The 18,933-nt window shown below is 36.2% G+C and overlaps 1 protein-coding gene across 4 annotated transcripts in view; it reads right to left on the bottom strand.

The window, feature by feature from the left end:
- Positions 1–18,933, bottom strand: part of LOC141905555 (semaphorin-1A-like) — a 72,081-nt gene that overhangs the window by 17,628 nt on the left and 35,520 nt on the right. For all 4 annotated transcript variants that reach the window (XM_074794461.1, XM_074794460.1, XM_074794463.1 and 1 more), the window contains 5 exons: positions 12,897–12,942; positions 8,615–8,677; positions 5,776–5,886; positions 1,910–1,994; positions 1,418–1,522 (listed from right to left, as the gene is read on the bottom strand). In XM_074794461.1, coding sequence (XP_074650562.1) covers positions 1,418–1,522; positions 1,910–1,994; positions 5,776–5,886; positions 8,615–8,677; positions 12,897–12,942 — 410 coding nt within the window. The remainder of the gene's footprint in view (positions 1–1,417; positions 1,523–1,909; positions 1,995–5,775; positions 5,887–8,614; positions 8,678–12,896; positions 12,943–18,933) is intronic.

The raw sequence follows: 18,933 nt of genomic DNA, 5'->3' as shown, positions 1-18,933 counted from the left end.
ATTGTCTCATGTCTTGTGAATACAGCAGTATATAATTTCATTTATAATTCAGTGTATTGTTTATTTCTCAAGGTTTTCTTCGTTGCTGCGTAATTCATAGTTTATATGTAATATTACTCGGGGACTTGATATTCTAGTCATTCATATTAGGGGGCTTCCCCATTTTTAGTAATGTATACTGTGCATTATGTACATTGAACGTATGTGCTTCATTGCTATCATATTTTCCAACTATTTTTAAAAGTAAGAACTTTAGGACTATCCCTGACATGTCTTGGTAAAATATTCCATAAAAAGGTGCCCTGAAACTATAAGATTGTTCACCAACTTTCTTTCTTGAAACTTGTCTTTTGAAAAACAAACCATTGTTTGTGGAGCGGAGTTAACGAGTAGCACATATTCTACCAACAGCTCATTGAGATGAGATGGTCCAAGACCTTTAAGCCAATTAAAAGTAGTGAGTAACAGCTTAAAAGTCCAAACGGCATGAGACAGGAAGCCAATAAAACTCTTTTAAAACAGAATTAAACAAAAAATAATGGATAAAACAAAATTTTCATAAGAATTTCATCATAATGAGGTTTACTGACTCTCACACTATGAATACATAACTGTAGTAACACTGATACTAGAACTGCAACCTGAATGTGTTGTTAATCTTAAGGCAGTCGTACAAAGTTTGTTATAGTAAAAGTTGAATGAAATTTAAATCAATACTATCAACCCAATCTAAATCATTCCAAGAGAATGAAATATTAGGTCTGAATATCATACATGTACATAGTCCCATAAGCAGATTCATTTCTATTTGGTCTTTCTCAAAAGCCACGAGGCATCTTTCTAGTACAATCAGAGTAGTTATGATCTTCACTACAAACCAAATAGTGTTCAACCAACCAGACCAATAATCTTAGAGTTTCACTGAAGGCAAACCATGAACATATGTCAAATTCTATAGAAATTGTTGAATAAATTACTCAATTCAAATCGTTCCCATTAAATTTTCATTTTCAAATAAAATGTAGTTTTTTTCATCTTTTATCTTTATAATGTCTATCATAATTATCATGAAAGGAATCAATATGTAAGGCCAATCCTCTTTAAACTAGCTATTAACCATGTATAGCTTCTGTGTGTGATCCACATGTTTAAAAGCTTCCTTCCTACAGTATAGAAGCATCGGTCTTTAAAAGGAAAATGATAATGCAAGGATCTACGAGAGGGAACTAATAGAACATGACCCTGATTACAGCTCATGAAATGTTGCTGTCTTGTTAACACAGCGCCGGTAAACACAAGCATTTTGTGACAGTGAATGCAGGATGATAGTCAGCTCCTCCGTCACACATAGTAATCACACACATTCACTGCATTCAAATTCAACCAGTCCGGAAATGGTTATTTCGATGTTACTTACCACTCAGCCACATGGAATTAAACTGTTCAGTTCGAATAGCACCACTATATATCAGTGAATCCCTTGACGTATAGTCTGCGTACGTCGCGGAATAAAGTGTCCCTCCTTGAAGAAAATAAATATAGAAAAAAATTTCTCAAAGCTTGATTAATGTATTCACCTTGGAGTACTCCAATGTTCCAGAAAGATGAGTGCCATTAGGTTTATCACCAATCTGTGTCTTTCTTATTGAAATTATTTTTAATGATTCATAACCAGTTGTACAATATTATGATGTCCTGAGAGGATTTCCTTTCGAAAGAATTTTAGAAGAATACAGCACTCAAATAATCATTCCTTGCAATTGTATAATATCCGCAAGAAGTTCACACATAGGACATGATTTTCTCAAGACTAATTGGTTATGATCTTATAACCAATGCATGTCTTCAGATTTATGCCTATTTGTGAATGCAATTTATGAATGTGCGAATGTACTTGCCAGTCGCATACCTGCATGTATAGCTGTATTATTGTGACTGGGATCGTATGGACACCGTGCTATTCCAGCCTCTTCTCTTTCAAATAAATAATTTCCCTGGAATTAGTGGAAAGAAATTATTCAGTTTAACAACTTCTACATTAAGATATATGCATCATAGTCAGTATCTAGCAGTAATTAGTAATTTCGCTAATATACTCAGTCAATATTGATAACCAACAAAAATCTCTAATTGGGCTTGGAGGAAAGTGAGGTTGGTGTTTGCAAAATCTGCCATCACATGGAGAATATTAGGCCCAGGATCAAACTGGCTAATGCCTAATTATGGCACGCGTTTACACACACTTGGTACTAAACAATGCAGTGACAAGCCAGGTGAGTCACTTCCAGAGCCAATTAGCATTCACACTGAAGTGAATGCTTTGACCTGTGTAAACACAACATTTTTGGTCAGGCCCATGTAAAAAAACATGTGATTGCAACTAAAAGCTAGCATCCAATTTACCTGTGAGAATGTTTAAAAACATGGAACTGAAATGTACACACGGAATTAATGGAATAGATACAATTACAAACACATTACGACAACTAACCAACAATGCTGAAGAGAAAGGGCAATCTGTATGTAGAAGGGATTGATTTCCTGCAGAATAAATAGTTTGAAAAATGGCGCCATTGAGACATCCATCTTTAAAAGCAACGTTGGATGTAACATTGATTGTTTCATGAATGACTATTTATTTTCAGTCTCTAGCCATTAAAAACTATGGCAGACTAATCACCAGAAGCCAATTTCTAACAAGTCACAAGTTAGAAAGTGGCTTCTGTTTTCATAAAAACTATCTTATCAGAATCTTGACTCCACAATTAGTACCTATATCCTCAAAAATTGGAAGATAATAGGTTCGTTAACAATTTCTATTTCATTATTTCCTAAATCATGACTAAATCATTCGATGAATGAGTTAAGGTTAGTTGCGGTTAGCTGTTCCATAATCATCATCAATTTGTCTGTCGTATATTAACTGGCAAAACATTTAAACGTGTGCCAAGCCAAACCAATTTTCATCGATGCTCCTCGAGAGGCACTAAATTTCCATAAAAGTCATGATATGAAAATTAATATCTGAGCTGCATTGGCACTGCGTGAGAGACAGAACTTAGGACAATAATACACGCTTCCCGAGAGCCATGACTGAAAAAGCATATCCATTCGATGGTATTAGCACTTCGAACAAGTGACGATAAATAGGAGAGCAGTATATATAAAACATTTGACATATTTTTTCAAAGGTTTCAAATAATATATATTTTGATTCTATATTTCTTGTTGATCCATTGATACCCACACCAAAGTTATTGCGGGTGAAATTTGGGTGAAGCGAAGCTTCGACAATAATTTATAGAGATGCTAGTCCCTCAGTCCTGCCCAATCCATGGAAAATCAATAATATTTTTATGTTGTGCGAAATACATGTTTATAGCCAGTTCAGATTGCAAATTAGATATATAAAACAAGAAGGAAATTTCTCATGACGGCCCCAGTGATTGATGGTTCGGCCAGATTTCAGTAAATGAAAGTGAACAATGATCTTACAGCATCTTGTACTTATTATCAATTTGAAAACATCTCTATATACTTAGTAGAAATAAATCTTAATTGAATTAAATTGGCATATCACACTGAAAAGTAGTGTCATGTGAAAGTATGATTGAATTCAACCAAATTTGTTCTACCTTAGGCTTAAACGGACGTAAACAACTTCTTCAAAATCAAGATCCAACGAAATAATCAAGACAGAGTTTTGTAAATATAAGGACTAAGGGTCCATTGACACCATGAGCTTATATTTTGCACTTATTGTGGTTACAAAATATGCATAGGTACCATTATATATGGAAAAATTATGTTATTCCATTATTCCTGGTGAACCTATAGAGAAACCTATTGCTTTGAATCTCACCATAGAGCGTTCTATCAGCAATTGATAGTGGTTATAAAATATGCATAGGTTCCAATTACGAACAAGAGCCCCAAGGGGCACTATGGCCAGCCTGTCAGCTTTTCATAAAATGGCGAATGATGATGCATTCTGTGGGTTAAATTTGTCAAAATACACTCCCAGCCAGAGTCAATACCTAATAATTTACACAATACAATCGTAGAATACATAAGTAGCACAGACAGCGACTGGATCTGGCAGGAACAAATACCTCAGATAAATCTTTTCCCTTGGTCTTATTGATTTTAATGCGGAATAGAAGTGAATTATCTGAAATTTGCTCAATAAAACAAAATTGAATTGGATTTGATGTTTTTATTTGTTCAATAAAGTAAAATTGAATTGGATATTGATATTTTATGCAGAATAAAATTTGATTGAATTTGTAGTTTGAGCACATGGCTAATTAGCATATCAAGGCCATCTATTCGATTTAAGAAAAAGCTATTTTTCCCGGACTTTGCACAATGGTCAATGATATTTTCTGTAGTGCTTAATAAAAATATTCCTCCCAAAAACCTAATCAACTAAAGCTTTCACAGAAATCGATCTTGAAATACAATTTTAAATCTTAAAATAAAACCCGGAAATAAAACGGTAGACGATACCGCAGGTTCACGTGAACACCTGCTGATTTCTGCGGCTAAGCAAATCATAGAGGAGTCTTTGCTTTCTGATTGGCTTTTCAAAACCAATATTTTTGCGATCAGATATTCGCGAAAAAGCTCATATAAATTTTAACGAGGCCCTCTTTCAAAATTCAGCTTCGTAGAGTTTGGAGAATGGATAATGCTTTAATGAATGATTTGCATGAATATATGCTCAGTCGCACAGTAAAAGAGCCTTTGCTCTGGAAACCATGTCATTTAAATTCGCTCAATTTGTATCGTAATAGGCTCAGCCTATGGCTGGCCTAAAAATTGTACATGGTGGGAGAATAAAAAATTGGGCAACCCCAATTCAAACAACCTTTCCATGAATTTTCAAGACAAATGGCAATCGATTATTGAGCTACAGGTCTTGTAACTTCCCAAAGGTGAAATCAGACTGCTCTTTGATAGGCTTTATGAAATTGATATTTGTATGTTCAAATTTTCACGACCCCATAGACCTATAAATTTAAGAGGCCTTTTTTCATTCTGTTCCGTAAGAATTGTACAACGGATAATACTTTTGTGCATGATATGTAGGAATATATGCTCTGTTGCACAGGGAAAGCTTTCATCCGAAAACTATAGCATATAAGTTCACGCCATTTGTATAGCAATAGGCCTGCTATAGAAAATTGTACATAATTCGATATTCAATTCCTCTGGTGGTGAGAAAATAAAACTGGGTGATCCTTATTCTATGTGAAGAGATGTACCCTATGACAGTGCTAATCATTATCACATATCAAGGCTATAAGTTGAAACCTGATATTGATATTTTCCTTTGTCTGATTTTTCCATTTATGAATGAGGACTGGTGACACTTAAGATGGCCCTCAATTGCATGACAATTGGCTGAATGAAAAACCCATCTGAAAAATCAATCAAAGAGCTGATTTCGGCGAATAACAATGGTCACCAGGTAACCATCTTGATTGTGACCAAGCCAGTTTAGCCTTGCCAATGTGTCTAAGGAGATACATGTATAATCCAAATATTAAATAAGCGAAGTTGTTTTTCCAGTATGATGCTATATAGGAACTTGAATGGATTGAACCCAATCCTTGCCCATCACTGGTACTGACCCCTTACAAACTATATAATGGTGGAATGGAATACTTATAAATAGAATGAATCTAAAAAAGGAGTTTTTTCAAAGTTTCAAATCCTCTCATTATGAAATCATCTATGTATATACAGTACCAGGTATTTACATTCACTTACTGAAATATCTAAATACTGGCGGCATTTTGGATCGAAAGCGTTCGTTCCACAGACGAACAACCTTCCAGGTTCTGGTAATGTTATAACTCGTATATAATTCTGACATTCCACCTGTAAATATACAATACAAACGTATAAGATATGACTCAATGACAACGTGACCCTCTGTTTTCACAAAGTAGCAGCTCTGGGTTATTCAGGCTTTAGTATTTAAGCAAGATTTTCTGCAAATCAATACGTTCTATAGTTTAACTATCTTACTCCTCTAATTACACCGTAATTTACTTTAGAAAGTTAATCTGTTTGGAATGATATAGAAGCCGAATTTATCATGCACATCACGCACAATATTTATCAAATCGCAAACGACACATTGATAACTACACGCTATTGCACTTTACAAGATATTGAAGGAAACCAAGCGAAGAGTAGTAAGTCATCATCACAGCGGCCCTTATCATTAAGTTGGAAGGTATCTTTCAAGCATCACATTGCTGTGAACCTGCACTTACTGACCCATTTGGGATTTATCAGAAATCTATTGATGCTGTGCCTGGTCCATTAGTTGTATGGTCAGTGAGTTCATAGACACCTGTTCATTGTTTACAATGTCTGTTTTCACATAGTTAATTGCTTTTTTCCAGAGGATATCCCTAACTATGGCAATTTGAATCATCATCTCTGAAATTTGCAGTATAACAAGCGCACAAAGACTCGGCAAATCACGTCTTGTTAGAAGATCAATTGAAAAATTCCAAATTCGACGACTTCTTGCAAAATCAAAGCGAGAGTCATTTCTGATGTCTCACATCAACACAAATAGCACATTTCAGTGAGGGTCTCTGATGAACTTTGATGTGCTGCTATCAAAGATGATGACTGATTATATAGATCTTAAGAAAAAAGGAATAAGCTTTCGCCAGTCAGGACTTCCTTATCTTCGTAACATCTATTCTATTTCAAGAAACCAGCTTGAGGTAGTGAGGGAAATTTCTCTGATAACGGTCAATCATCTGTGATGTGATTGAAGAACCTTTTTGTAACTCCAAAAGAGGAATTCAAATTGAAGTTATCATAGACAATTGGCACGCGATAATTCACAGCTGGACATTTCCAGAATTTTCATTCTACTAGTCAGTGGGATGCAACAGTACTAAAAATACTGGTTATTAAAAAGCTGAATTTCTTGGAAGCCCAATAAAACATTACATTTTGACACCAGTATTATATTTTCCTTCTCAAGACGAGATATCTAGTCTTTTGAAAGCAAAGTCCACACTGCTGTTTTGCACGTGTCAATATTCTCAGAATCAGCTGCGGATCAGCAAATTTCAAATGTCAATTTAAATTCAACTGAACAAATATGAAGCGATGAAGCAAACAGAGATCTCACTGTTCGGCTTGTTTAGACAAGATGAAAATATGTAATGAACCTTAAGATCATGTCAAACATCAACAGCATTCAAGACTTAAAGAGACGATCAGAAAAACTAGGGGTCCAGGGACACCATGCCCACTTGGAAAGTGCTTTCAAATGCTCAACAATCAAACAATTTCAATATTCAACGCCCCTGGTGACCATGTACAAAAACTAAGCTTAAACTAAGTTAAAACTAATAACCTTGAAACTCACCACAATCATAGAACATCTCAGCAGCTATGATTTTGCAATTGATTGTGATAACAATATATGCCTACGTACCAATACAATATGGAAATACCAAGTTATTCTACTATTCAACGCCCCCTGGTGACCATATGCGGAACCCAATGACCTTGAGACTCACCACAATCATAGACCATGTCATAATGGTAACAAAATATGCCTACGTACCAATATAATAAGGAAATACAAAGTTATTCGACTATTCAATGACCCCTGGTGACCATATAGAATAACTAATGACCTTGAAACTCACCACAATCATAGACCATGTCATGAGCTTCAACTTTTCATTTGATTGTAGTTACAAAATATGCTTAGGTATCAATGTAATGTGGAAAAAACTTTTTCCCACCTACGAATGAGTACTGATGACACCAAGGTGGCCACCAATTGCGTGATAATTGGCTGATCACAAATACTTGTGTCAGGTAATGAAGACCCTTTCCATAGAATAGCCACCACAAATTTCAATGAAAAATGGAAAACCAGTAGGAAGCTACAGGACTCAGAATTCAGGCCAAAATAGACATTTTTGTGCACAAAAAAGTCACAGGACGGCCATCTTGAGTCCGATCCACCCAATTTTTCTTATACGGATGAGCCCTTGGGGGATACAAATACATATGAATGATCAAGATAATTGATCAAAGCGTCTTCAAAATTTCCCTCAAGAACTTGAAATATGTGTAAAAAGTGCTGATTTTGGCAAACTACAATGGCTGCCAGTCGGCCACATTGATAATGACAGGGCCAGTTTTTGGGCTGAAGATGTGTCTTGGCTAGATACATGAGTAACCCAAATATAAAGACATTACATTGAAGCGTCTTCAAAACTTCCCAAAATAACTGGATTCCGCCTACGGACGGATGACGGACGAAAAGTGAACGCAATAGCCCGCTGGGACTAAAGTCCCAAGTGGGCTAAAAATACCTCAAATTGTCTATTTATAGGTCAAAATACCTCAAAAGACTCAAATTGTCTATTTATTATCATTGTAACATTTTTATCATTGCTACTATTATCATTTCACAATTATCTTTATTACTATTCTCCAATCACTCGTTTTATCATTATCGTATATTTTTGTCATTTTCTTTGCATGAAAAATCTATATTATTACACAAACTACACGTACTTACATGCATCTAATTCAATATTGATCAATATCTTACCTTTGTCTTACGTTTGTAGCCACATTTATTAACTTTGATAGGACTTGGTTTCCATTCTAAACGCTGAAAAACAAAGTCCATAACATTTACAAATCTAGAATATCTGAATAGGTATCTATTTATAACTAAACAGTTCATCAATGCTGTATCGTTCAAAGAAGCTGTTGATTATTTGAAGGGTTTATTATCATTTGTTGTCAGTACTTGATGAGGACACCTGTTTCAGTACTATAGTACTATAGTACTAAGGTACGTAGTAGAAATATTATCAATACACACAAATCCTCACATCACTTTTACTTTTCTATCTTCGAGAGCCAGCAAACAGCAACAAAGCTAACAATGATTGTATCATCAAACAAATACACACGTGTGTATACATTTTCCCCCTTTTTATGTTTTATCATAATTGTTGAAGTAAAATGTAATTTACAAATTTTTTATTTATAATTGCTTTATTGTTTTTATTGTTCAAAAGAAAGCTGATTGTAAGTTTCCCCAAAACTTATTCAATATATGGCTTCAAGAAAAGGTGACAATGTTTGCCAGCTACGATCTACATATTCAAGAACAGATTTGTCATCGGAAAAATAAGAAGATTACGTCATTTTGGCATTTGTTCAAATTGTTAACTTTTACACATAGAAAATCAACCACAGGGGATCTGGTTTACGCTCGTCTTAAAAATCATGCTTGGCTGAATGCACAAATTGAAAATTCACGTTTCAAAGAATGGCTTTTAATATTTTGGACTAGCTGCGTGTTGAAAATTTTCTATAGAAGCAAACACATGCTATAATGAATGGCCGCCTCTAAATGGGAAGAAAAATCAAATTATCAATAGATCAATGGTCTTTTGAAAATAAATTGCCAGTACTGTGCTGTGAAGAAACCCAACAAGACAAAAACTATTAGTACAATGATTTCAAAGAGAGTGTGACAGGAATATTGAGTTATATAGGGTAGAGTTGTGATCTGTGCGTACACCAGGCGTGCTAGTCTGTATAATGAATATAGGTCCTATCGATCAACACTAGAAAAAAGATTTTAATGACCTGATCACAAGGGCTTTTCATATGAAATTTGAATCAGTTGGAACATGACAAAAAACAGGTGTGCCATTACTGTATGGTTTCTCGGCCAATAAACATATAGAAAAATCGGTAATGATATTTTCAGAGGAACCGATAAATAATATTTACCAACAATGAAAAACTATTTTCGATAGAGAAAATGAAAAAGTAACACCCATATACTTAAATACACTCATAGCTGCAGTTAAATAACCATAGAATAAGAACTACTAGGAAAGATATCTTAAAATTTCACTTGAAAGAGGCTGTTCTATGCCCAGCTCACGAAATGTTTGAATCATTATTATTGAAAGTTGAGTACCCTAAATTTTTACGCATGTGGCAAAAACTGGGCAATGTTTTATATCCTAGGAATATGAGAATGGATAACGCTTGAATGCATGATTCGTATGATAATATGCTCAGTTGCACAGTGAAAAAGCCTTTCATATGGAAAACAATGTCATTTAAATTCGCACCATTTATAGGCCAATAGTAATAGGCTCAGCCTACAGCTGGCCTAAAAATCACATGCCATTAATTTCTGAGCTACCCAAATTAAGTAAGCCACAGTTCTCTTTTTCTATACTTATCCATGGTTATTATCCTTGGATATTATTTTTCAGTTTTTTTTTTAGTTTTTAGGTCTCGGATTTTAACTAGATTCAATGTGACAAATCTAAAACATTATCTGCAGATAATCAGCCCTCGCATGATGTGGGTTCCTCGTTTCGTAATTGGATAATTGGAAATATCTGGAAAACCGATAGTTACATTTATTACCACAAAATTCTTGAGGGAATAGTTCCATGTTACCATAATATAGAAATAACCTATAGAAATAACCTAAAAAGGGGTTGTAAATTGAAGTGAATATTCATTACAACAAAAAAAAAACAAAAGTATAGTCAAAAATTTACTCCCCAACTCAGACCAATGCCTACTGATTACCAGGTTAAACAACAGAATGGCTATACAGTTAGTTGTTATATGAACTATTTCACCAGGCGCGTTGGAAGCAATGTTTATTGCTGCGGACAAATGCCAATTTATGATAGATTCTTAATATTACTGCAGCGAATTAACTTAATTTCTTAAAAAACGTGTTATTCAAAGAAAAAAAGACGTCATTCAGTAAATTGTTGCCGCGGCTTTGGACACCACTCTTCACAACACATCAATGAATATATGAACACTGTGTAATACAAGTCTTTAAATACACTGCAGCTTTGCTCATATGAATCCGTGGAATGGAATACAGCTGATAAAAACCGAGCAGTCTTTTCACTTCAGACAAACTACTACTCAAGACAAAAAGCTTTAAAATGGATCGCTTTTCATATGCTTGCAAAGCTGACAATCCAACAAGAACAACATCAATAAGACGCCTTTACTGAACATGCCATGATATACAATGCTGCTACCAAAAGTTCCATAACAGATAGTAATTTTACAAATCACAACTGTAAGTCAATGTGCAAAACGTCACAGGTCTATGTGTACACATGTTATTTGGCAAAATATTATCGACAAAGATGTAGAATGTCTTCCTGTGATTATATAATGAGCCCTATTTGAACGTCGTACTTTTATATTGCATTGAATATCATGAGAAGACATATTGTAATAGTAATAAGTGGCAGGCATAAATAGAAATGATAAGTAAATTGGATTATTCGGTCAAAATGGCGGATGTATACACAATGTGGGAGTCTGATATAAAAGTAAGACCCCGACATAGGATGTTGGTGGGATGACAAAGCTATCTACGATCCGTGTAGGGCCAGCGTGAATTCTATCGGTGGCTACAAGCGGTCAATATAAAAACGTGTAAACATATTAATTTCAATATTCGAATGTTTTCGAAATATGTTCGATGTTCGATGGGGTAATTTTGCAGGTTTCATGAGAACACACAGCATAGCGTATGCTAGGGCTCCGCGTCCTCTGATGGCATGTGTATCAGGTGACAATTCAAATTTGATTGAATTTGCAGTTTGAGCACATGGCTGATTAGCATATCAAGGTCATCCATCCAATTTGAGAAAAAGCTATTTTTCCCGGACTTTGCACAAATATCAATGATATTTTCTGTAGTACAAACAAAAATATTCCACCCAAAAACCAAATCAACTTAAGATTTCACAGAAATCGATATTGAAATACAATTTTAGATCTTAAAATTTCCTGCTGATCACCTGTTGATCCCTGCGGCTAAGCCAATTATATAGGAGTCTTTACTTTCTGATTGGCTTTTTAAAACAGATATTTTTGCGATCAGATTTTCGCGAAAAAGCTAATATAAATTTTAACGAGGCCCTCTTTCAAAATTCAGCTTCATAGGGGTTGGAGAATGGATAATGCTCTATTGAATGATTTGTATGAATATATGCTCAGTTGCAGTCAAAGAGCCTTTACTCTGGAAACCATGTCATTTAAATTCACTCCATTTGTTATACGGCTGGCCTAAAAATGACCATTCTTTCCTTCGCCATTTTTCCTGGCCTGATTTTTTCCTAGGCAAATACGTTGGCCATTTTTTCCAACAATCGCGCAAATCTAATATATGTGCATATTTATTTTTTCGAAACGATTCCAATGTAGACAATTCACTAATTCAATCAATACAATAGTCGTCTGGCCTTTATTTTCAGCTCTATGTAATTACCCCTTCTAATTCAAGGCTACCGTCCATGCTGATGAAAATCACGCGCCATCAACGACAATAAGGCCTATGTCGTTGGGCCCTTGGTGGCTTGTCCTATATGTAATGTACAGTGGCCATCCAAAATCTGCCTTCAGAATTTATCCGTATCGGCCCATAAAGTGTACGGCCCTGATGAAGCTGCAGACCAGCTAAGAGGCAAAAGTGAATGAAGTCGGTCGCAAGTTATCATTATTGACAATTTTCAATAAAAAAATTAAACCACAATTTACAATTGAAGACCTGTATCACCTACCCAATTACCAAATCTCATAATTCCCCAAATTTCTTAAAACTTTGATTTCAAATTTGCAATCCCACATCAGCTTATCCCAAAAAATTTACATTTTTTTCCCAGGCATCAAATAATTTATTAAAATTAATTTTCTTGTTCCATGTGTGATGGTGAAGAATCGCTTATTAATGGACTTGAAAATTCAAACACCATTGATCAAAATGAGTGGACAGATTTTGAATTCAGTAGAGACACAACAAACTTACTTACCTTATTTTCTCGTAAAGTTATGAGACTTATGTTATACACCATATTTCTGAAAGATAAATGAGAACATTCACTGGACTACTTTCTCAACAATTGTTTAAATATTTCAATACCCACGCATTATCATCAACAAGGGAACCTCCTATACAACCAGGCATGCCTGACCTGAGGTGTATGCAATAATTATGCCAGAGGTTGCCATAGGTAAAAATACGAGAAGTAAAATGCGAGAGGTTAGAATATACCTAACGTAATAAATACATACATATATCATGATTCCATATATGGGTGAAGAGAAATAGTTTTGCTTTGATCCAATTAATGATTGAAGCTGGTGACCAGTGCAAAATTTAGGAGAATAAATTTTCAATATCTTTTTAACAATGAAAAAAGAATTTTAATCTAATTAATACTTTCGATTTCAACAAACTTCATTTTGTAATTTGGCTAATCTTCTCATAAACAATTAATTTGACCATAAGATATTACAAATTACAACAAACTAGCTTGTCAAAATCTTTTTCTAATTTCTCAGTATGATTCCATCAAAACCTTTGATTTTGGTCCATCATAAATGATAAGCGATGAATATGTTGACTGTGCATTCTTTCATTATATCGATTTCTGACTTTTTAACTGGAGTTGGACACCATATCTATCATAAAAGATAAGCAATGACTGCGTTGAAGTAAATAAATAACTGTGCATTCACAAACAATTAAATCTTACAGTACATATATCAACTAATATGCATAGAAATATCGTGTCCATTGTTAATGAATTCTTAATTTTCTGCAAAGGCCTATTCCTTCTGGCATTTTTACCTATGGTATATTTTTACCTCTGGAACTTAAACCTATGGCATTTTCACCTCAGTGATTTTAGCTGAGGGTAAATTCAGTCAAATGTTATTGGAAAACAATTTTAGGCTTTCAGAACAGGAAAACTGCCTAGTCTTTTGGCATAAGCCGCGTTCACACTAGATACAGCGCTTATGAAGAAACGTACTTTGCTGGTGACAAATTCACCAAAATATGGCGCTTAGCCCAGTATAGTAGTCACCCGGTGTGCCGATAGAGGGGGAGGTATTAGTGTTGAGTGTATTGTACTACATGGATGTAAATACGCGGCTAGCTAAGCGCCGAATCTGCGTTCACACTACAGAAAATACGCGGTCAGCTCATTTCCGTACTGAGATCGGGATATCATTGCAGAATCACATTCCGTGCTTAATAAGCCGCGTATTTCAGTACGGAACTGAATAAGCCGTGAATAGGCCTCGAATAATTTTCAAGTGTGAACGCTTCGTACCATACTGAAATCTTAGTGTGAACAAAGCTATATTCTGTAATTGCTAAATGTTTGGCCTAACCATTTAACATTGAATTTGAATTTGATTAAATCAAACCAGAGGAGAAACTCGGATGATATTTTTGATCCTCAGTGACAGAGGTTAGCCTTCTTGTTCAGGCTGGCATACGTGGCCGATTTTTTGTTGACAACAAGATTTTGATGAAAAGTCGCGCATCTAACCGACAAAATTGGAAGTTGTCTGGCAATGTCAGACTATGCTAGATATCTAGATCTCCAGACATGCCTTGTCAGCTAATGGATGCTCATCACTGATAAATCATCGGGCTAGCAGACGATTTCAGCCAATCATGAGCCAGAGCGTGCGACCTCTAGTTTGCAATTTTCTCATTTGGTTGCAGATGGCGCTCATGGTGTTAAACATGCACTAGTTACTAGATCTGGCAATAGATCTGGCATGACTATTTGTCATATTATGTATCGACATAAGTAGACCAATGCGCAGGTACATGCGCAGCTTTCCGAACGAAAACTGGCGGCACCAATCAGATTGCTCGTTGTATAATCGTTGAGGCAAATTTCAAGGAAGAACTATAAATGGGAAAACCCGGGCTAAAATAAAACGGGATTTCTGATTGGATAAAAATCACATCATCTGAACTGCGCATGTATCTGCGCACACGGTCGATTATGGCAGGGTTTCGTGCCGTGGCAATCTCGATGCCATCAGGTTCGAATCCCTGCCGGGGGAGGATGCCGATTAGCGGGATATGAGATCCTCCCAGTTGCTTCCCTGCTTATGTCGATTACGATTACTGGCAACTGCAACGGCTCAGATGGTCACGTGATAAGCACTTTGAGAATAAATTTGAATTATTTTGAATTATTGGGAAATATATCTCTATTAGAAAAGCTACTTCTTTAAGATCTTTACCTATCTGATTCTCTTTTGAATACAATGTGCTAGCGACATCATATAAAGATGGCCGCTCACACCATAAGTCATCTGCCATGCTGAGGGTTTGGTTTACGTTTTGAACTACTTGAATTTGAAAGTTTATGACTAATTACGAATGACGCTAACTAGCGGTCATAATTTGTCCTATCAAAAATTAGAATTTTTGGTCCTATGTATATGCGGTCTCTTATTGGCTGGAACCCCTGCGCTCAGTTCCGTCAAGTCGCAGATGAGCTTATGTCAGTTGCGATCAATAGCAACTGTCCGCCTACCGTAGACCGGAGTAGAACATGGGCAACTAGCTGGATACGGCTTGCGACGAGTCGGTAGGCGTCGGGTTGCCGTCGCAAGCCGGCATATGTCAAACTGATAGAGCAGCAACTGGCGGCCTCTCGTAGGCCGCTTATGGGCGATAAACTCAGTTGCGTCGGTAGGCGTCGGGTTGCTTGTCGACATAAGCCAGCCTTTAGATTGCACAATATAACAAATGTATTCGAAAGAAAGGTGGAAACTATTACGGGGTTCATTGTCTCAAGCTCAGGTGAAATTCAAGCCATTTCAAGCTAGATTTATACCATTTTCAAGCTATTTTTTAAGGCACGTTCGAAGCAATTTACGATAGTCGCAGCCAATTTGCCTATTTTTAACAGGTTCGTACAAAAATGTTAAAAAAGAGGTAAAATTTTGATTCCAGTGGAACCTCCGAGTTGATACGATTCTGTTAGAGATGAAACCCGTTTATCACAATGATTTTCAGCATTTCCTAGCTTAAATATTCATATCAATCAAGATTTGGATATTAGGCCATCCCAAATTAATTGTCTGTTTTGCCGTTACACCTACTAAAATTTTTGGGATAAGTCAGTAGGAAGGTAGAATCATTTTTTTTGCAAAATTTTGGGACAAAAAAACAACAAATTTATCATCACCTCTTTTAGTTCAAACAATATCCCAAATCTGCGTTTAAAATGAAGCAGTAGTCTGAATATATGCACGCTATAACATTACCAGCTTTAATATAGTCACTAAAGGCTGGCTTATGTCGACAAGCAACGCGACGCCTACCGACTCCTACCGACGCAACTGAGAGCAACCACGATCGCCGCCCAGCTTATGTCGACTGCGCTCCGATTCGCAGCAACTGAGGCCGACTAGCGGGATATGAGATCCTCCCAGTTGCTTCCCTGCTTATGTCGGTTGCAATTACTAGCAACTGTAACGGCTCAATTGGTCACGTGATAAGCATTTTGAGAATAAATTTGAATTATTAGGAAATATATTTCTATTAGAAAAGCTATTTCTTTAAGACTTTGATCTTTCTGATTCTGTTTTGAATACAACGTGCTAGCGACATCTATAAAGATGGCCGCTCATACCATAATTCTACCAATTTCGTTTCTAGATCTTCGGTCCAGTCCTCTGCCGTGCTGAAGGTTTTGTTTACGTTTTGAACTACTTGGATTTGAAAGTTTATGACTAATTACGAATGACGCTAACTAGTGGTGATAATTTGTACTATGTATATGTGGTCTCTCATTGGCTGGAACCCCTGCGCTCAGTTCCGTGGCGTCGCAGATGAGCTTATGTCGGCTGCGATCGAAAGCAACTGCCCGCCTACCGTAGGCCGGAGTAGAACATGGGCAACTAGCCAGATACGGCTTGCGACGAGTCGGTAGGCGTCGCGTTGCCGTCGCAAGCCGGCTTATGTCGAACCGATTGAGGAGCAACTGGCGCTAATCGGCGATAAACCCAGTTGCGTTGGTAGGCGTTGCGTTGCTTGTCGACATAAGCCAGCCGTAAGAATGAATGGCAGCTTATTGGAACACTGCCAGTTTCCTGGAAAACTTCAACTATAGTCGAGGCATGTTTTCACACGATGCACACTTAACTTCAAACATACGTAGCTCATACATCGGCAGTGGGTCGGCCATTTGTATCAAAAATTAAATTTATTTCAATGAATCCAAGAAAAAAGTTTCCACTCGGTACCTTTGAAGTCGGGTCGGTCGGGTGACGGCAAACAGACCTTTATTTTTGGATGGCCTAATACGAAATTTGTAATGTTCAATGACTTTGACTAGGTCGCGGTGCCTTCAACATGGCTCTCACACCTGGTGTGGGATTTCAATGCCATTTTACATCAATGCTCGATAACATGCATGACTGAAATTTCCCCATATGTTCAAGTCTCCAGACACCGGAGAGTTTCACCACAAGTCGCAGTGCAAGCGAGTCTCGCGATTCAATACAATTCAATTAATTTCTTTATGGATGCCTAAAACATGATGCAAGCGTAGAAACGACTCAAGAACATATTCTGTCTGCGATTTCATCGAAAAAAATTCGCGAAGAAGAAAATTTGTGATAATCAAGCATTTCAAGCCATATCTTTTTATTTCAAGTCAAAAATAATTATTTCAAGCTTTCGATCTATTTTCAAGATGTTTTCAAGTGCTTGAGTAGTATTTCTCAAATTCAAGCCATTTCAAGCTTTTCAAGCACCGCGACGAACCCTGTATTACAAGAAAATCGGCGGCAAATCTTTGTATTTCATTTTATGCATGACATTTGCAGGAAACAGGACCGATTCATAATGTTTTAAAAGATAAATGACGCCTCGGTGGAGGAAATTAATGTAATTGACAATGATAAAATAGCAAACCGCATGACCAAGAATAAGGAACGCTGATTCTCTCAGATTGAATGAATCATAGTTTCAAACTAATCTTTAGGCTCAATGAATGAATGAATGTTATTCTCATGCCTAATTCAGATAACCCTACATTGACAACATTCATTGGCAACTTCATCGATCTGATCTTAGTCGAACTCATGTCCATTCTATGTAGGCCTATTACCTATCTGCTTATTTGATCTCTGATTCAAAATGGATGTATTTCGGCTCTGCAGAAGCCAATGCCATGTTATTAGATACCAAGTGTTGATTGGCTTGGACTTATGAGAGATCGTAGGAAAAAGTAACTCCTATTCCTACTATCTGGTCAGCTATTTTGGATCGCTTTAGAAGTTCCAAGAGACCTCTGTCCACTGCTGATTGGCAACAGATTGACCACTGATTTAAGATAATCGGTGTGGCAGAAGATCTCATGATTGTGACATGAGTTAGGCATTACTTTCTGATTAAGTTCAAAGATTATAAGAAATCTGAAAACAAGATTTATCATGAACGAAATTTATCACTTGAAATGTGTTCAAAAAATTGTTATCAACAAATTTGATATTCAGTCACAATCTATTTGGTATTCCCTCAACATTAATATTCAAGACTTTATATTACACACTTCATAGTTTTCTGCATATTGTTATCATGAGCACAATAATCCAAATGTTTTTGCCGAATTTCATCGAATGCAGAAAGGTGAATATCAACCATATGCATTCTTACCATCACCGGATGATTACAATTATCCTTCATGTGGATTGTAGTATTGACTGACAAACACAGTGATAAATCAACGCCATTGGCAACAATGAATTTCTATATCACATTAGCCTCCAGTAATGAGTCGCTGATCAAAAGTGAAAATATGTTGGGATATCCTTTTATTTAATGTCAATTTGGCAGATGGTTGAGAGGCGTTATTCCACGCCCAGACATCACCAAAAAGTGGTATAATAAAATGAGATTTCCTAGTCTCAAACTTAGTAGGATCCTGATAATTGTAAAACTCTGTGGCTTTAAGAAGTTCCCTGGAAAACAATCACCAGCAACCAAATAGACATTAGAAGATTTAATGCCATTTGCCATAT

Source organism: Tubulanus polymorphus, chromosome 5, assembly GCF_964204645.1.
Source record: "Tubulanus polymorphus chromosome 5, tnTubPoly1.2, whole genome shotgun sequence".
Lineage (NCBI taxonomy): Eukaryota > Metazoa > Nemertea > Palaeonemertea > Tubulaniformes > Tubulanidae > Tubulanus > Tubulanus polymorphus.
Note: the sequence above shows the minus strand (reverse complement) of the source record. Positions and strands in the feature narration are given on the sequence as shown.